The sequence below is a fragment of the Rhopalosiphum padi genome, chromosome 1 (genome assembly GCF_020882245.1).
Source record: "Rhopalosiphum padi isolate XX-2018 chromosome 1, ASM2088224v1, whole genome shotgun sequence".
Classification (NCBI taxonomy): domain Eukaryota; kingdom Metazoa; phylum Arthropoda; class Insecta; order Hemiptera; family Aphididae; genus Rhopalosiphum; species Rhopalosiphum padi.
In genome coordinates this window covers 35,023,200-35,043,995 of record NC_083597.1, presented here as the reverse complement: position 1 = coordinate 35,043,995, position 20,796 = coordinate 35,023,200, and the positions used below count along the sequence as shown (strand labels likewise).

At 28.2% G+C, this 20,796-nt stretch overlaps 5 protein-coding genes across 5 annotated transcripts; 2 read left to right on the top strand and 3 right to left on the bottom strand.

Annotated features, from left to right (window-relative positions):
- The first annotated feature begins 383 nt into the window (after positions 1–383).
- Positions 384–1,236, top strand: LOC132932280 (macrophage migration inhibitory factor homolog). The gene is made up of 3 exons (XM_060998578.1): positions 384–694; positions 762–934; positions 994–1,236. The coding sequence occupies exons 1-3, from the start codon at positions 587–589 to the stop codon at positions 1,070–1,072; spliced, it is 360 nt and encodes a 119-aa protein (XP_060854561.1). The 5' UTR covers positions 384–586; the 3' UTR covers positions 1,073–1,236.
- An 881-nt stretch (positions 1,237–2,117) lies between these two features.
- LOC132932231 (calnexin) lies at positions 2,118–6,303 on the bottom strand. Its single transcript, XM_060998507.1, has 10 exons — positions 6,087–6,303; positions 5,915–5,995; positions 5,687–5,849; positions 4,716–5,179; positions 4,398–4,663; positions 4,040–4,271; positions 3,421–3,561; positions 2,912–3,034; positions 2,685–2,828; positions 2,118–2,601 (listed from the first exon to the last, which is right to left on the bottom strand). Exons 2-10 carry the CDS (start codon positions 5,987–5,989, stop codon positions 2,524–2,526), a joined length of 1,686 nt encoding a protein of 561 aa, XP_060854490.1. The 5' UTR covers positions 5,990–5,995; positions 6,087–6,303; the 3' UTR covers positions 2,118–2,523.
- A 137-nt stretch (positions 6,304–6,440) lies between these two features.
- LOC132925537 (uncharacterized) lies at positions 6,441–19,114 on the top strand. The gene is made up of 9 exons (XM_060989930.1): positions 6,441–8,848; positions 13,681–13,784; positions 13,858–14,056; positions 14,179–14,429; positions 14,695–14,871; positions 14,929–15,163; positions 16,595–16,725; positions 17,289–17,475; positions 17,532–19,114. The coding sequence occupies exons 1-9, from the start codon at positions 6,851–6,853 to the stop codon at positions 18,615–18,617; spliced, it is 4,368 nt and encodes a 1,455-aa protein (XP_060845913.1). The 5' UTR covers positions 6,441–6,850; the 3' UTR covers positions 18,618–19,114.
- Positions 9,270–13,024, bottom strand: LOC132932250 (DNA-directed RNA polymerases I and III subunit RPAC1). Its single transcript, XM_060998529.1, has 9 exons — positions 12,790–13,024; positions 12,649–12,696; positions 12,443–12,550; positions 11,893–12,025; positions 11,708–11,815; positions 11,446–11,628; positions 11,173–11,292; positions 10,992–11,108; positions 9,270–9,531 (listed from the first exon to the last, which is right to left on the bottom strand). The coding sequence occupies exons 1-9, from the start codon at positions 12,829–12,831 to the stop codon at positions 9,413–9,415; spliced, it is 978 nt and encodes a 325-aa protein (XP_060854512.1). The 5' UTR covers positions 12,832–13,024; the 3' UTR covers positions 9,270–9,412.
- LOC132932275 (uncharacterized) lies at positions 18,602–19,945 on the bottom strand. Its single transcript, XM_060998565.1, has 3 exons — positions 19,763–19,945; positions 18,821–19,042; positions 18,602–18,762 (listed from the first exon to the last, which is right to left on the bottom strand). Exons 1-3 carry the CDS (start codon positions 19,943–19,945, stop codon positions 18,634–18,636), a joined length of 534 nt encoding a protein of 177 aa, XP_060854548.1. The 3' UTR covers positions 18,602–18,633.
- Between the last annotated feature and the right edge of the window lie 851 nt (positions 19,946–20,796).

Below are 20,796 nucleotides of genomic sequence, written 5' to 3'. Positions count from 1 at the left end.
TACTTTTTATATTATTTTAACCAAGTTATTGTTAAATTTCACTTTTTTTATTTTTTACGCAAATGTAGTCATTTATACTGTGCGCCTATGTTATATAGATTTTTTTTTAATTTAAAAGATTAATATTGAAGTTGTAGGAGCCTGGGAAAGATAAAAATCGTGTTCATTTCACCCGAGTTGAACTGTTGAATTTTGAACTTCGGTCTTTGGCACGGATATGTTTCTAAATCCGTGGTCTTCGGCTAACGTCACGGCTAAAATTTTATAATTGCTAAATGAGGCAGCCTGTATATAATTTATAAATCTTGATTACAATATAACCGGTGTCGTTACGACAACTAACAAAAACGACATTCGTGCCCCAAGTTTGTGCACTAATAAATATTTAATCTATTCTGTGACTATATCGTCTATATCAACTATCAAGTCAATAGCTGCATTCAAATCATACATCGGGCAAAGAGCAAAGAGCATTGATGCCATTGATTGTCAGTAGCCAGTAGCCAGTAATACTAATATTTGTATTAAGTTCAGTCATTTATTGTTTCTTAATTATTTTAAAAAAAATTTTATTTAATTTTGCAACATGCCTCATTTTCGTTTGGAAACAAATATATCCAAGTCTAAAATAACATCGGAAGTATTGAAAAAGATTTCTGCAGCTGTGGCCAAAACTCTTGGAAAACCAGAATCAGTAAATACATATTTATTTTTTATTGATATTTTTTTTTTACTTAAGTAGTTTTTGTAACTTGTTTTAGTATGTAGTTGTAACTATTGTGCCTGACCAACTTATGGCATGGGGTGGAGATGATACGCCCTGTGGTACAGCTACATTAATGAGCATCGGTTGCCTAGGCGTTGAACAGAATAAGAAACATGCCGCCTTATTGTATCCTCTTTTAAAAAAAGAACTAGGCATTCCAGATGACAGGTAAGTTCACTTTATTCATTTATCAATGAGGTAATGCAATTAATAATTATTGTTTCTAGATTATACATAGTGTTTTCGGACCAAAGTTCATCCAATGTTGGTTATACCGGAACAACCTTTCAAACAATTTTCGGATGATAAATATGCAAGGAATAGAAAACACCACCAATTCAGATTTTTTTTAATTTTACTGACTGATCATCTAAACTTTATTGTCAAATCCTAAAAAATTGTTTTAAAATTATAATAGTAAAAGTAAAATGAATGGTAAATGTAATGTATATGTATTACATTGACTTATAGATTATTATTTTTTTTTATTATTCATCAATCATCCGTTATAATAACCTTGATTATTAGCAGTATATACAATTATTAATTAATGTTTCTTATTAAAATAATATTTATGATTTTATCTAATCAATTAAAACTTTTTTAAAGAATAAATATTTGTTTAAAATTTTTAGATTTCTCATTCTCTGATTTTATTTTTCAAATATTTGTTAAGGTACAATATACATTCTGAAAATAGGTTTTTTTACAATAAATTAAGTGATGATGTAATGTATATGGGTAGTTTAAGGAAGAATCATGGAATGTCACAGAAATAAGCAATTGAATGATTTTTAATCATTTAGAAAATGTTGCGATATTTATGTTTTAAATATCTTTTGGAGTCTTCAGTAGATAAATTTGATATTAGAAGATTGTAGTGGTTGAATAGGTTTAAATGGAAGTATTTATAGTTGTCTAAAACATAGAGGAGCAGTGGCGTGTATCTATTATTTCATAAAATGCCCAACACATACATAAACATTTATTCAGACATATAAAATGTCAGAATAACAATAATAAAAATAAGTATTATAATCTATAATTAATTATGAAACATATTCTTATTCAGAATACTTCAAAGACAAATTATATCAAAATATACATTATGACTATGCAGGTATGGATTTTCTTAAAATCTAGTACTAGTATATGCAATTGCCTAAGTCAGGCGGCAAATATATATTAAATAAGTATTTATAAGTCATTATAACCATTTGTCTCATTTCATGATTTCTTCATTATGCAAGTAATAAATGATTATTACTAAGTTGCACTATTAAATTTGATAAGAAGTAAGTTAATAAACTATTATTAAATAACAATGAAATTGTTTATCCAATAATAACAATTATTCAATCAAACCAATTTATTTAACACAATTGAGATTATATTTTAAAATCAGACACATTAATTTTCTTTATATAATATAATATACATACACATACATATATATATATATAGTATAAAACAAATTATAATCAAACATGAAAGCAATAAATTTAATTAATGCACAAGTCTATCAAAAGTGTTTTAAAATATAATAATTCAATTAGTGTATGTATTTTATAACACTAGTACAAAATTATTACAGAGACCTGTAATATAAATATTTGAGTGTAACCTTTTTTTTTGGTTTTAACATTATCATGACTAATATGTTTTAAAAAAAAATAAATAAATAAAACAAAATACACAAATTGTAGGATACAAACAAAATGATGCTACCAAGGAAAGAAGATTGGTGATAAGCAGATTCAGTCTTTTCTTGTTCTGCGCTTTCTTGGAGAGGATGGTACTTGATCTTCATTAGTTTGATCAGCCTCTACATCAACCTTTATAAATATATACACATAATATAAAATAAAAGATTATTTCATTAGTTATTAATAACTATTTCATTTTTAGTAGCACATACATTTTCTTCATCATCATCAGCACTTTTACTATCAACTTCTTCATCTTTTGTATCTGCTTCTTGTTCTTCATCAGATACTTCTGGTTCTACGTCAGGTACAGGTTCATCAGTTTTTTTATTTGATTCATTTACAGAAGATTTTTCCTATATTAGTATGAATAGTATAATATAATGTGTATTTTAGGGAACTGAAAAAAAAGTTATTTTTACAGTGAAAGAAAAGTTACTTTTGATGAAGTGCAGCAAGTAATAACTATTAATACAACAGTCACAGCAATAACTACAACATACACAGCCCACAACCAAGGGTTTTCATTGGTATATCTAATTACAGCTCCAAATACGCTTTCCTAGTTAGGAAAATAAAAATTTATTATACAATAAAATAGTTATAATAATAACAATAGGTAATACAATAAATACAGGTACATGGATAAACAAAATGGGTAAGTATAAATATGACAATGTACAATCAACTATTAATTAGTTACTTATTAGGTAGTAACTAACTACCTTTAAATATCTTTGTATCAAATATGATATATAAATAATCATAGGTATAGAACAATAAATTATATAACATAACCATAATCCTGGCTTATAATTCATATTCTTGAGAACTCGGCCCCAAAAAGTGCCCTATAATATATATGTAGATATTTTTGTTTGAAAACTATTACTATAATTTCAATATGTAAGATCTTAAATAAAAATAAGAAAAAAATTAAAACATTACCGATTCGTGTGATAAATTCTTCTTTTTCAGCAACCATGTTAATTCTGACCATCTTTCAGCATGTACCTCATCATCTGTTATTATGACATTATCAAAATAAATTTTGTCTGAAATAGACCATAATTCAAAACCAATAGCACCCTATAATATAACACACAGAAGTTAATTAAACATAATACACACAATAAATCTTTAACATATTACACAACAATTTTAATTATTCATTATTTAAATAATTTTTAGTTTTATATAATATTTTCTATCCTGTTAGAATACAGATTGTACTTTTAACCTATCTACATGAACACTAATTAATTTTAAAAAACTTTTATTTTTTTATGTCATAAATTACAAATGGAATCTTTTTTATAATATAAGTCACTGCATGTTCTTTTTTAAAAACTTAAATAATATTAATTATTATTAGTTTTTCAAGATACGTATGGAATGTACAATATAAATTTAGTTACTATTAAATTAAGTTAAAATTATACAAAATCAAATAAATGAACTCAAAAAAATAATAAATATAGTAAAATAAATCATTCATTACTTCAATATTTTCTATACAACAGATTTAAATAATACGAGTTACAAAATATATTACAAAAATACTTACAATAGGTGAAGATTTAAGTGGATTTTTATCATAAAAGTAATCGGGATTATGTATGAGTCGAGGAGTCCACTTTCCACGGTAGTTTGGATTGTCTATTAATGGCTGCTTCCATTTGCCTTTGTACTTGGGATTTTTCATTAATGGTCTTGACCAAGGTCCACAACCAGAGCGATCTTCACATTTTGGATTATTAATTAAAGGTGGTTCCCATTCTCCATCCATATCATTATCCCTTAAGTAAAATAAATTTACATACAAGTAAATATCACATACAGATTTTATTAATTTCTACTTTATTTGACCATAAACTATTTTAAAATAAATTAAATCACCAAACAAAATATGAATTGATGCTTACCAATCAGTAGGTTTAACTGCAGCAGTATCAGGTATGTGAGTGGGTTCTTCTTCCAACCAATCATCTGGCATAGAAGAGGATTCATCAGGAATACTTTCAGGTTCACTTTCATCCCAATCATCTGGTTTAACAGCACTTTCATCAGGAATTTTACTTCTTTCATCCCAATCCTCAGGTTTTAAATCATTCTTATCAACTATCTCTTTTGGTGGGTTAATTGGTGGATTAAAATCATCTTCTGATAATAAATCTCCTTCATATTGCAACTAAAAACAACAAAATATTAAACTTAATAATACATTTTTTTTAATAACTTACTTCTTGGTCTAAAAAGAATGAATATGAATTGTCTGGTTTAACAACTAAGGTAAACAAATGAGGTTGATGGTCAGTAAATACGGTCTCTTCTGTTTTTAATTTTAAACAGTGTTTTTCAGTTATTGTATTGTTCCTAGGATTTTTATGTCTAATTATAAAATGCACTTTGGAAGTTGGTCCACATTTATCTGGGCCAAACATAATTGAATATGGAGTTTTATCATTGAACTGAGTTAAATCCTTAACATGAGGACCTTCAGTAAGCAACTTTAAATATGCTCCACCACAAGTATGTGGTTTTTGAAACGCTACTTCATACTGAACAACTAGAGTTTTTCCACTGTCAAACTTGAATGGTCTGTCAAGTTTTGATGAAATAGCAGCATGACGACTTTCTGATGCTAAAACTAGACCTCTGTCACCTTTCAGTGGGAATCTTTCTAACTCGTCAATACTCCATTTACCTAATAATATAAATAGTTACAATGATTAAAAAGTACATACAATACTAAAAAATTATCTATGATTAATTATTTTATTTAACACTTAAAGTTTTATAGTAGAAGAATATTATTCCATAATTTGATACATTTGATATAGTCATTAATCATTAATCAAAATCGGTTTTTTTTTTAGATTTCTTAAAGTAAAATTTTAAATACTTTTATCTCCCCGATTAAATGATTAATCAAAGAGTAGTGTCATTAAATTAGAGTGCAGATGTTACATTATTCAATATCTTATATTATGGTTAATTTTATAGGTAAAATAAATAAAACAAATTATTTATTAACTTTCCTAGTATTTAAGACTACCTGCAATCTATCCTACTATCCTACTATTGGCAGCTTATTAGTTATCTTGTGCTATTCTATTTAAATTAGTTTATGTAAGTAAATTTAATATTTATAACAAGTTCTGGGCGTGTGCAAAACAATAAAATATAATTGACATTTATTAAAATGGTTTACCATCATATTGAGCTAATTCCTCATCAACATCTGGCTTCTTGGAATTAGATTTGATCCATTTTTTACCTAATGACAATGGATTGTCAAAATGTTCGGCCAGGTACACGCCTTCTTTAGTTGAAGTTGGGCTGGTGTAAGGCACTGATTCTACGCTAACATCACTCTGTAGAAAGGTACACGTATTAAATAAAAATGTTGAATTAATTGTAGTTGGGACTCATTGCTTACTGGTGGTTCTTCTTCGCCAAATGTCAATTGCACAACCAGCACCACTATGCATGCCAGTAATTTAATTTTGGCCATTGATATCTGCTCGACACATACAATATTATATGAATGAAAAACAATGATAAGTATATAAAAAATCCAAAGCTTGACAACCAATAAATAAACTACTTACACAGTAACACTCGTAGGCACAGGACGATTATAAACGAAAACACTCTAATGTCATATAATTAAATTCGTATATTGTATATTTGTATGATAATGAAAAAACCTACGTAACCTCACGAATCCGCTGAATCCAGTAATCTACGGCAGGGCTTTCGGCAGCAGAAAATGACAAGACAGAAATAATATTACTGGACCGGCGTATTACCGCAGTGCGTGCAACTGTGTTCAGTGGTGAATAGCTGTGGCTATGATGATGATGATGATGATGGTAATGATGTTATTGATATTTCCCCCACCTTTCCCGCTCATTTTCTAAATTTTTCTAAATCTTCAATCTTGACGAGTGATTTTGAAATCTATAACCGTACTCCGGAGCCCGTGTATTTCAGGTTTTCAAATAATTGTTTGATTTTTCTCTCAATTTTATAAATATGGTTTTAGTTCTCAATATTGGGGTAAAATTTTTTATTAAATATTAATTTTTAATTTTTTTCTTAATGTCGTCCGCAGCTGTTGTCCGCACTGTACTTGTGACATCATAGGCGTACCACTAATACACCGCGGTCCGCGGTTGTTCGGCTGTTTGATTCTCACGTTTAAATACGATTATATGAAAACTGCTCGTGATCTGTGGTCATTAGTCACTGCCGCCGACTATATGAAGAAAAATAGACGGCCATTTCACGGTGTTTAGAACATGTAGCTGTTACATTTCCAACATTTGACACTACCAGTCGTCGTTGTTTGTACAAGCACTCGAAAGTCGCAATGACGGCCAGCACGGACACAGCTTCGGCTTTACCCACCACAAAGGTGATACAGGTAACGAACATTGCACCACAAGCCACCAAAGATCAAATGCAAACATTGTTCGGCTGCATTGGCAAAATCGAGGATATACGATTGTATCCGCAGATACGTGACGTATCTGTACCCGTCCAGTCTCGTATATGTTACGTCAAGTATTTCGACTCGCTTTGCGTAGCCGTCGCTCAACATCTCACTAACACTGTGTTCATTGACCGAGCACTCATCGTCACACCCTATCAATCTTCAGTTGGTGACATACCAGATGAATACAGGGCGCTGGACATTGCCAACCAAGCGAACATTGTTCCAGGATTGTATCCTTCTGACCCTAAACTACCTGCACACGTCGTCAATCAAATCGAAGGGATCCCTCCAAATCAGGTAATTGTCACAAACGATCCGGTATTGGCGTCCAATGGCTTACCACCATACCCACAATTGCCAATCACTTATGATTCTAGACGAATTGAAGAAATTAGACGTACCTTAGTTGCTATTAGTGTGGATGAGAATGTGACTGATGATGAGCTTATAGGTTTTTTCCAAAAAGCTGGCGATGTCAAGTATGTTAGATGGTGTAGTAGAGAAAACGATATCACTCGTTATGCTCTTGTTGAGTACTCTGAACAAGCTAGTGTTATAGCTGGATTGAAACTAAATGGAGTTCAACTTGGTTCCCGCCCAGTTCAAGTAACACATGCCACTCAGGCAATTGCTAAACCAATGGCCAAAAGTAATGAAGCAGCTCAAAGAGAAATTGAAGAAGCCATGACTCGAGTTAAAGAAGCTCAAAGTTTGATTTCCGCAGCTATTGATCCTGTCATTGGGATCTTATCTAAAGACAAAAAACATGGTCATTCCCATCGTAGATCACGGTCTAGATCACATGGTAGGAGTCGTCGTAGATCATCATCTAGATCACGTAGAGGACATTCACGTTCTCGTAGAAGACGATCAAGATCACGTTCCAAAAGACGCTCTAGATCAAGGAAAAGATATAGAAGTAGAGATCGACGTTCAAGAGATAGAAAAAGATCACGGTCCAGGAAAAAGTCAAGGTCTAGAGATAGAAAACGCAAATCATCAAGAGATAGACGAAGATCAAGATCTAAATCTAAGTCTAGACGTCGCTCAAGATCTAGAAGTCATAAAAAAGATAAGAAATATTCTTCTAAACGAAAAGAAGATAAATCAGAAAAACGAAAAGAAAAAGAAAAAAAGAAAGAGAATACCCCACCTATTGTACCAGAAGTTGAGAAAAAAAATAAATCTGCTACGCCTGATAAAGAGAAATCTAGGTCAGCAACACCACCCAGAAGTAATTCTAGAAGCCCAAGATCATCAAGTAAATCACCAAGGAGAAGTAGTTCGTCTGGTAGAGGAAAGGCATCTGAACCAGTCAAAAGCCGTTCGTCTAGTCATATTAGACGTACATTGTCTCCAAAAAGATCTAGGACAAGAACTCCTCTTCGTAAACGAGTTAGCAGATCTCCTCGTAGAAGTCGGACACCTAAAAAACGTACTAGGAAATCAAATTCATCTCAAAGACGTACTCGAAAACGTAGTGCAAGTCGTCATAAGTCACGTTCACCTATTGAAAAAAGACATAGATGTACCCGTTCTTCTATACGTAGATCTCCATCTCCCAGATCACCTCCTCCTAGAAGAGTTACTAGAACTCCATCTAAAAGTCCTCAGTCCCCTGCTAGATCTGTATCCAGGTCACCACCAGTTAGGAGTAAGAGAAGTGCATCTGACAACAGAAAAAGAAGTGAATCAGCAAGTCGAAAAAGAAGCTTGTCAGTAGATAGAAGCCGAAGGAGTATGTCAATTGATCATAAATCCCGGTCAGAAAGTAAAAGTAGAAGCCATACTCCTGGTTCAGCGAGGAGTAGGTCACCTGGATGGAGAAAAAGCGAATCAACATCGCCACCACCAAATAGACGAAGTACTTCATAACTCCATATTAAAAAAAAAAAATTATGTACTTGTAAGCATGTAATTACACAATTTATTTTAATTATCCATTTACATTATTAATATTATGTAATTTTGCTTTAATTTATATATATATGTATCGTATCTGGTGTATATTATATACAATTATATTTAAGTGTTATTTTTGTTTTTTCCTGTCATGTTTTCACAACAATGAATGTATATACAATATACAAATAATATAAAAATATATTAAAGGTATTTAAAGGAAATACATCTTTAAAAAAATGTTATAGATTCACATTTAATTTACATGTTATCTTCTATAGCAGGTATCACCAACAAAATTATTTAAATTAAGGAATTTACTAAGTTAACAAAATACGGACACAAAGGACCCCTGATTAATAGTAATCATATTACAGCTGAAAATGCTTAATTCAAGTTCATTGAATCAATAGTTTCATATGAAACAATGATCCCATCTTTATTGAAAAATGTTTTATTTCAAATAAATAGTTATAATTATTTTTACATTATATATTAAATAATAATAGCATTTAAAACACAAATATAATAAAATTAGATTTCAGTTTGATTTAGTGCTGATTCTGAAGCACTATTAACTTTTCTAATTAAAATATTCAGTGCTTCTAAGAAAATTACACTTGGATCCATTGCTCCAACTGATTCAATTGTAACTGAAAATAAAGAATAATATTAGTAGAGATGTGAGTGCTGTAAATTTTGCCAATTTTTTACCAAAAAAAAGTGTTGTGTGGCCCCTCTAATCAAATGAAATAAAAAAAACGCCTAGTATGAATTGTAAAGAGATATCTTTTTTATCAACTGATAACAATACAATAATTATTGTATTAATACAAAAGTTAAGTTTAAATATAAATGTTTTAACTTAAAAAGAAATAAAGGTTATGTGAATTTTGATACTTTAGTTTAATTTAAATTATTTATTAATGTTAATATAAAAATTTCAATATTCATATTTTATAAAATGTACTAATTACTAATGTCTAATACAGAACAATAGATATTTTAGATACATTCTTAAATATTTTTGTTAATTATTGTTATTATAAGAAAGAACTAGATGTAACAAGTAGGCTTTCAACAGTAGTACCTAATACAAATATTATTTACTAATGTCTAATAAAAAAAAAAAAACAATGACTAAGATTTAGCTATTTTACCATTTTTACCACATTTTTGGTAAATTTACCGATATTTTTTTTTTACGTAAATTCTCCGTCTCTAAATATTAGTATATTATCATAATTTACAAACAGAAATTACATTTACATAGTTGATATCCAATATTAGTGCTATTTTAAACTTTATTAATTATTGTCAATGTAAAATTTAAAAAAACATATTATGTTACCATTATTTAATAACTTTTTTTGTTAGAAGTAAAATCTTTAAATATAATAATATGACTGTTTATCTTTTTAAATAGAATTTGAGTTTTAGTTTCACTATAACAAATGTTGAAAATAATTGACTACAATTTAATGAATGAAATTATTAATAACTTTGCATGACAATAATAAGAGGAAGTTATATCCGAATGTGTTGTCTCTGTCTTAAATGTACATCATAGCAAATTTGTGATCAACAGAACACATTTTGTGATGTTAACTTTAATATTGGAATACATTTTCATCTCTCAGCTCTTGACTCAAGACTCCATTAACATTTGCCCGTTTGGTCTCTGATTGCATTCCATATTGGATTGATTTGTTTATACTATTTAATGACTAACAATTATGAAGACATTAAATCCTAAAGGGTTGTCTCTGTCTTACTAACATACATCATAACAAATTTGCTTTCAGCAGAACTCATTTTGTGATGTTCACTTTAATATTAGAGTTAATTTATCAATTATATGATTTTAAAGTGAATTATAGTATAGTTATGTAAAATACTACAACTTTAAAATGATTATGAAATAATTTCCAACATAAATAGTATTTTATTTTGGTTTTTTTTGTTCTATTTAGCTATTTATTAATTTTTTATTAAATTTATATACTTATCATATATTATATATTTAATCATTTCCAAACCTCATTACATCCCTGATTATAAATAAACAAATAATTAAAAATTAACTTATTTAAAACAATACTAGAAAACTTACATATAAAATGGTCCTGTATTTTTGATAGTAAAATTTTGTTATCAAATTGCTTGTATCTAAATACATTCCTGGAACTATTATCTATTCGAGGATCTTCTACAAATGCATTAAGGACGCCTAAAAACAATCATTAAAACATTTTTAATTACATTTAAATTTAGTTTTTTTTTTAAATACATACCTTTAACACTTTTTAATCCAATGACACCCTTAGGAAAGCATGATTGTAACAATAGTGCATCATTTCCTTTAATTTCATCAAGTAATTTAATATCTGGCATCATTCTATACCATGCTGTACCTAAATATCATAAATACAAGACATATATTTTTAATAATATTCATATTATATAAATTTAAAAATAATATCTACTTTCAACAGTAAGTTACAAAAGTAATAGTTAAAAAAAAACTTTTTTTTTGATTCATAAATATTAACACATTAAATACTTACATACACTTTGAAACTTAGCATGGTCTTTAGGTATTCCTTTAACTGCAAACATTTTAAGTTCAATTTCCTGTCCTGGTCTTAACTTTGCAATAAGAATATCATCACCAATTATTCCAACATCTTTTTCCGTGAAAATATCTTTTTGGTTGCCTAATGGCAACCATTTTATGTGTCTTGCATACACTAAAATTGTTTGAAAACTAGAATTTATGTCACAAAAAAAGAGTATGTACAATAAAAATAAAAACAAACACATCATTACCTGGAAAACTGATAAATTGTTTGTGAGCTAATGCATCTAAATCTTTTTTTGTACATTTTATTTTCATCTCATAAACTAGACTGTCATGTTCATTAGGTTCAGAATTTTCTGAAAAAAGTCAATCTTTAAAATATAAAACTAAGTATATAATAATAAGTTATAATTTAAAAATAAAAATAAAATACCATCTTCTTTCATTTTGAATTGCCTAGGATCTGCTTTCAGTGGAATTAATCCCAATCGATGTGCAAGTATTTCATCAAGTATATAAGATGTGTTTTGATATATATGTACCTTTTCAATTGCCATACTAGGTACCTAAATTATGAACTAGGTGTTAAAATACGAAAAATAGTTGTTTTATTATAAATAATATTTAATATCAAATATTGAAAAAATAGTTTAAAACTTATATCCATTTAAAGTAGAAATCTAAAGAAAATTGTACATAAGTTGTATGAAAGTAAGTACTCCACATTTAATAAGAATTGATTGGGTTGAGAACATTTTTACCTAACTAGATATTATCTGAATGCAAAAAAAAAATAATAATAAAATTTAATTTTTATTTTATTTATCATTTAATAAATGCTACAATATCCTAAAAAATCTTCCAATATTTTTATATGGTATTAGAATATAAAAAGGCTGAGTGTGTTGAATTATATTAAAAAGTTACAAAAAAAACAAGTTAGTTAGGTACTGATATTATGTCTATATTTAAGACTACAATACCTCAGACAAAATAACTCTTCTTAGACTATTAGCCACAGCTACATCAATGCCGATAAGATCAAACTCCAAATCACTTTCAGAGCGACTGATTATTTTTACTTTGAAATTCTAAAATATAAATAGAATTGTTTTAACAAAATTAGAAAAAAAAATTTCAAACTAATAAATTATTCAAATAAGATTTTGCAATTAATTATGATATTTACCTTTACAAATTCATCATAATTATATGGTTTAATTTCATTTCCTAAAGTCTGAAAATTAAATTATAAACATTGTTAAATAATACATAAAATGTATCAACATTATTATTTAGTAATATAAATTATAAGAACCACTTAGCTTACCCTTTCAATGGAATATTTGTTCATTATTATTGGATTGTTCATTTTATGAACGAATTGGCTATTAGCACGTCTGATGTGAAACCATGAACTACACACTACATAGGATTAGACAGTAGAGCAGTAGACAGTTGCAGATTTTAATTTTTAAATTCAATGATTTCAATTCAACGATGCGTGATTGCATGTATTGCACATGCCCAATACCCACATGGACACATACAATTTTTGATTAGTCCAGAATTCAGATTTTATCATAGATTACTGATATTTGATAATAAAAAAATGAGAGGAATCAGCTTATAGTCCAGTGTAGCCACTTGTGTGTAGTAGAAACACCTTGGAAGGGAACCTCTAACTTCCCAGAAAAATGAACAAACTGGACGTTATAGTAAAGTTGTTTATAAGGTAAATTTAACAGAAATTGTGATTTAATATGGATTAACGACTAACGCCCGATATCTAAGGACTAAGATATTATATTGGACTAACATCTTAGCACCATGAACTAAGAAGATCTTAGCACAGAACAATATCTTAGTTCGTGGTGGTATCATTGACTTTATACGTCTTGGTATAAGGGTGGTATAAACATTTTATTATCAGTTTATCAGGTAGCCGCGCTTCGTTACTAAATACAAATATGTTGTTATGTATGTTTTCTAATTTTTCTGAATTTCTGATTATCTTATATAATAAATTATACCATAGACTTCTAAAGATTTTTATTATTCTGTTATATATTAGTTATTTCAAGTATGTTATATGTTGTATGGAATTTGTATCTTACAATGTATTTATATTCTACACTAATTGAGACATTAAAATTAAATTTATAAACTTATCTACAAGTTTTAGTGGCACTGTGATTATTATACTTTTCTTATTTAATATTTACTCTACCACACTATGAATGTTGATAAGTGTAAAAATGATTATTTAACTTCTCACAAGTCCAGATCTGAAAATGCAGACATTCAAAGTAAACTTAACTCATGGTATGCCATTTTTGTCACTTATTTGCTTTGTATGGGATTGGTTTTCATATTTTTTTTTTCTATGCTTTCAAAGGTTTGAAGAAAAAGGAATCATTAACAAGCTACGAGCGCAAATAAGAGAACAAATGATCTTTGCACTAGAAGATAGTACAATGTGGAACACTAACAAAAGAAATGTTAACTCCCCAAAGATTCAGGCAATCAACCTCTTAGTTGCCGATTTTCTGATTAACCAAGAAAATTTGTTCACATTATCAGTATTCACTTCAGAAGTAGGTTTAATTTTGTACTTTTGTATGATATGTATTTACATATACTTAGGTTAGGTAATAATATAATAGGTATTATAATATAATAGTGTTACATCTTGTCTAAAAGTATAATTTTTTTCTAGGTACCGTTATTGGGAAATTTACATGAATTCTCTTCTTATGTAAATCGTTTAGGCGATAGCACTCAAAAAATTCCTGTCACCAAGCCTAGTTTTCAATTAAATGATGTTCAGGATATTCTAGAAGCATTAGGCATACAACCGAATACAGATATCACTGAATTAACATGCCAATACTATTTTAATGAAAAACAAGTTCATTCATTATTGGCTTGCTTATTCAAATCTATAACTACCATTAGAAATAATCTTAGGTATACACTAGAAGTTTAGCAATTGTTTTAATAAAACTTTCTAAATTACCTCATACAATTTTTCTGTTAATATTTATAAAACAATTTAAATTTAGTGACATTAGTAAATATTTTGTTTATTGGAGTTTATAAAAGGAAAAGCATTATTTAACAACTTAAAATGTAAATTATCTTTATTTTAACCAGATAATTAAGTTATATTCATATTTATAATTAGTAAAATAGCTTGTGCAATTATATTAATCATTCATTTTTTTTGCTACAGTAAATATAACACAGTTCAAATCAATCAAAATTGTAAAGAAATAAACAAATCTAATAACATAGAGAATAATACTTATGAACATAGATTAAATAATTGGCTTGTAAGTATTGAGGACATTCTATGCTCATTCAATTTAAATGAAGAACAGAAAAACACTTTGAAAATTTTATTAAAAAAGTAATAACGTTTAATAAATTATTGTAAGCCATTATTATTATTGATTTTAATTTTCAGGTACCATCAAAATAATAATGTTCAAGAAACTGCTGTGTACAAAGAACACTTAAAAAAACTAGAAAGACAAAACAAGGAAATGGTCGAGAAAGTTGCTGATGTAGAAAAAATACTTGCTGTACATTTTCATTCTCGCGATAGTAAACTTATATTTCAAAAAGAAGAAATAGAACATGCCACACAACAACTCCGTTTAGAACAACAGCAGCTTTATCAATTAATTAATGTATTTGAAGTAAGTGAGCAATAATAATTTAAAATGACATAAAATTATATCTTTTTTGTTACGTATAATGAATGTACAGTAAAGAAAATATATATCTACATATATGTTTTTGTTTACTTTTGATTTTATAGAATGTTTTATTATAATTTTACTAAGGGGATTGGAAGCGGTGATTTTTTTGTCTTACACACATGCACTACAGAATTATAGATGTGTTCTATTTCCAACGTACCGATTGATATAATGAAGCGATAAGAATTCTGAACACAGATTTGAATTTTTTGTCTACCTGAGATCAACTTTCCTACATTTTTGATTTCATCCCCACCTTAATCCTAAAAACTTTAAATTAAAAAATCATACTATTATATATATTACCAATTTATTAAACTGTATTCAAATTGTGGGTCTAGGAAAAATCTATGCGAAGTTTTAAATGTTCAAACTTGCCGCTTTTTCATGATTGGTTTGCACGGTAGCGAATTGAGTAAATAGTACTACAGCTTGGTATTTATTTAGAACTTGGATATCCTTGTATAGATGTACTATTTAGTTATCAGATATTCTATTTTATCATCAATTACCATTATTAAAGAAATATCGAATACTGTAGAGTGTAGGTCATATATTTTTTTAAATAACTCAGAAATAAATTTGTTGATATTTTATAATTTTATTCTTCAAAAAGGCCCATGACACAGAAAAGGTTAATAAACTATGCTCTAGGTTAGCGGTTTTCAACCTGTAGTACACGAAGAAAATCTCGCTTCATAAAAAAAATTGGAATGAATCATTATTAACATTAAATATTATTTGGGTTATTTGATAGTGCGGAGGTCGTTTGTAATTGTAGCAATTTAGATAACGATATTCACTTTAATATAATATAAATCGATAATTTTACATATTTAATTTGATTTAATTTAATTTCTTTTTGTGAATTAAATATGTTATTATATATATATATATAATAACATATATCTTATTTTGTAATTCCTTATAAAATGTTATACATAATTAATAAGCAAAAAAATGGTCAGGTGGTACGTATAAATTTTCAAATTGTTTAGGTGGTACGCGACTGAAAAGGTTGAGAACCGCTGCTCTAGGTTAAGCAATTAAGATTAATCAATAAGAGATAAAAGAGTTAGTAGATCTAACAAAATATCACGAGACACAAGTTGTTATTTTGTAACTGGGATTTGACGTGTTGTGTTTGTCTAAATACAATTTCCAATTTTAAAATTAATAGTAGTTTTGAAATTTTTGTGCAAGATGGTTTTATGTATATATTTGACAAATTTAATTTTAATTGTACAAAGTGTTTTTGGAGGTGTCATAATAAAGATATATGTATAACTCTGCACCGAAATGTCCCATTTCCTCAAATTGTTTATCTTTGTAAAATTAATAAATTAATTATATAACTTCATGTAACAGGAGAAAGAAAAGTCTATTCAAGAAAAATTAAATAAATCAGAAGAAGAATATAATAAAAATTTACAATATATTGAAAATCAAAAATATGAATTAAGATTAAAAGAAATGGACATCTTGAAGCATGAAAAAATGTTAGTATTATCGATACTCTTGATATTAACAACTATTTTATTATATTATTAAAATATGAGGCGATTTCTTTGGACAGTTGTCGTTGAAGTTCGACGGGGCCAATATGTATGTTTTGTTTTTAATGCAAGCGTTTGATATGTAGATAAGCCATTTAATGAGTTTCAAACGAAATTAATTAAAGAGCTATTTAAAATATTAGTTTTATGTGTAGTTATTTACCATTCTGTGTAGTCTACCATGCATACCCTTACATGCTCATAACTTCTACTACATTTATTGCTGTTGTCAGCATGAGTTTTCTATTAATACCTAAATTACTTGAAATTTCAATTTGTTTGTTAACATTTGTAGGTGAAATATTTGCAGTATTTTCTATTTCTATAAAAATCAAATCACTCTATTTATTTCCAAACACCAAATATTAATGTTGCATTATTATAACTATTCATTGATTATATTATTTTATAAATATTCACAAATCATTTTTTTTTTTACTTTAACCTAGCGGGTATTTCAACTAGTAAAATATAAAATATGTATATATTATAATGGACGCTTTCAGGTTAAAAAGAGAATCACTGAATTATATAAATGAAACCAAAATTAGTGAATGTAATCAAGTTAAACAGCTGCACGAACAAAACATTGATTTGGGAAAACAATTAGTGGAAATAAAATCTAAGCTAAACAAGCTTGAAGGATATAAAAAAGATGAGCAGTCATGTTCAAAAAAAATTGATTTTTTGTCGGTTAGTAAAAAATATATTTAAATATTTTAAGATCATTTTTTTTTACAATAAATCAGTTACAGGATCAAGAAATGATGAAAAAATTAAAAAAAGATAATGATGAGTTGCGTGATTTTATAAAAGTTCAGCAACAAAGGATTGAAGAATTATCTTACAAAGCATCAAATTTAGCAAAACAAATTGAAAAAACCCATCAAGTACCATTAACTAAAACAGATTATGAAAATAGAAATGTAAGAAAAAAACTATGCTTTGTAGACAAATCTAATAAAAAAAATCATTATATTTCCCAAAACATCTCTTCAACAACTACAGATTATTCAACAACTATGTTAGAGTCAGATAATCTAACAGAAGATGATATAATACAAGAAGCTGAATCCAGACTGAAGACTTTAGAAATTAATACTGCAAAAGTAGAACAGAACTTAAAAAATTTCCAAATAAATCATTCACGTCACAACTTACAATTTAATGTAATTAGAGACACTAAAAAGTCATATACTGAAATTCGTTCAAACTTATCAGATGATTCAGATTTAGACGTATTGAAACCTTGCAGTAATAAAATTAATTTAAAAGAGCTTGCCAACAAGATTGGGTATCATCGATCAATCAGGCGATCCTTGATCCATTCACAATCTGATAACGATACAAGCTCTGAAACCTTACGAAATGCTAAATATCAGGATTATAAGAATTTTACAAATATTTCGCCAACTAAAATATTGTCATCCAGTATTAAAAAAAATGTATGCAAAGAATCATCTGTAAATAAACAAAGTTCAAGCATTGAGTCTCCAATCAACAAATCTAATTACAATACTCAAGGTTCTCTAAATATATCTCATATATCTACTCAATCACCAAAAGAAAATAAATTGCAAATTGAATCAGATGTAAAAAACACGCTTCTTCCTGACACTAATAACGATGTTCAGAATAATGAAAATTTTGATTTACAATTGTTTAAACATACTAAAATAATTAATTCACCACATAAACAAACATCTATTCAGCAAGATAGCTCAAATGGAGTGGATAATTTATCAAACAGTAAAAAATTACAAGAAAGTGATCACACAATTTCATTTGGTAGTAGTAATAAAACTGATAAGTCTTCAGATTTTTGGGCATCGTAGAATTATTTTTTATTTATTATTTATTTACAAGCATGTTAACATATGATACAGATATCAAGTCCTTTTCTTCAACTCCCATATGAGACATCAGGTCTTTTGCAATTGATTGTCCATCCTCAACTGTTTGGCTATCATTCAAAACTACCTAAATGAATATTATTAATCAAAAGATTTATTTCTTAGTAGCATATATGAAAACTTACTTCTAATTCTACAAAATCCCCGAGACCATCAACACTATCAAAATGTACTCTTGTTTGGCCGACCATTATCAATTTTCTTTCTTTTTTCACGACTCCCCATGTACCTAAGGCATTTTTAAGTACTTTTTCTACATCTTCGTTTACTTCACATTTATTATAAGAACTTAACTTTGGTCCAGAGCTTTCCTCTCGGTCATAATAAATTAACTCTTGAAGTCGACCCTGTGAATGTGACAAATACACTAAGTTATGTAATATTTTAAATAAATAAAATAATTATCTTTATACAATTAAGCTACCTCTATCTTTATTTATATTTTTACTGTTATTCTGTGTAATATATTTTTGAGCTTTGAAAGGCAAGAGAAAAATACTCACTTTTTTGATATTTGTTGTTTAGGCAAACAGCTTTCATTTTTTATTTTGAGCAATTTAATATTTAAAGACCATCATAAAAATTATTTTAATGTATTTATAGTTTTTTAACATTTTTTTGTCACCATTAGGGTGTTCAAACATCCTGGTTTTTAAAAGTTCCTTCGTCATCCCAAAATCTTTATTGGGACTTCAGTATGTTCCAGATTAATGCGTTAATGCCGTTAATATAAATTTGTATTACATTATGTCAAAATTTGTATGGTAACTTGTAAAATCAAATTACAAATACGATTAACAATAAATTTAAAAATATTATATATCCTAAAAATACATTTGTTTTTTCAAAATAATTTTTTCTTTATGAAACATATTTTATTTGTCCCGGTTTTTCTTTTTAATAATCTTGTCACCCTACTCTAGGAGGTTCAAATGGATACCTATTATCACAAAATTTGGTAAAAATGAATATCTAATTACATAACATTCAGGTACCTATTATAATAATTCAAATTTACTCCACTGGTAATTCTATCTCACCAGTAATAAAAACTTTTTATTTCCTACCATTTTTCTGAGTTTCAATTTGCCACATTTACCGGTCGGTAAATTGAAAAACAAGTCTTCTTGTTCAATGATTGAGGGTTCTGTGCGGACATCGTAGGTAGCATTTGACCTTAATGCCAAAATGCGTTGAATGACAACTTCCAAGTCCTCGACGCGCGCTTTGATCTCTACGTTTCTTGGCATAATTTTATTTAGCACGGATGTAAATTTTTTTATTACAATAAACCGATGGCAAAAAATATATTCAATCCGTCAACTCTTGAATTCGAAGTTCTTTTAAACTTTAGACTGGAATTCTAAAGAAACCAAAAAAGTAATGACGGTTCACTGGAAATAATATCACAGTACTCGACTCTTCTAGCTGAGACGCCGGTCGACTACCCACGATAAAAAAAATAAAATGGTCACTAGTTCACTACCCAAATCAGTTGACAGTTTTTCGTTTTTTGTGCCAACTATTGGCGGGAATTTAGAAACATGTGATCATATTATTGGAGATAATACCACATAACACCATAGCCACAAAAAGTGATTACGCCGAATATCCATAGAATATGCGAATATCTGTATAAAAATTTAAAATAGTACTGTATATTATGTATTCTGTGTCAAACTGCCAAATAAAATCTCTATTAGAGAGCCTTATATATTATATTAGAGATATATTCATATAGGCATTAGGCTCTCTACAAAAAAAAATAGTCTATATTACCTACAGTCTTCTGTGTCCTGTGATAGTAGTATACTGTACTGTATTGTGTACATTAGTCACAATGTCATAAGTCTATGAGTGTATAGTGCAGACCATGACAAAATATATATTATATATATTTGTCATGGTACAGACTGCTCCGAGCATGACTATAAAGAACAGCTATTAATGCTTATATATGCTTATATATACGTTTTTTAACAACATCGATGTGAACGTCAATGGTCAATCTTAGCAATTTCCAAATGCAAGGAGTTCGATAATATTGTATCTTGTTAGTTGTTTCAATATTTCTTCAGTACGCCAGATTAGTGACACAACT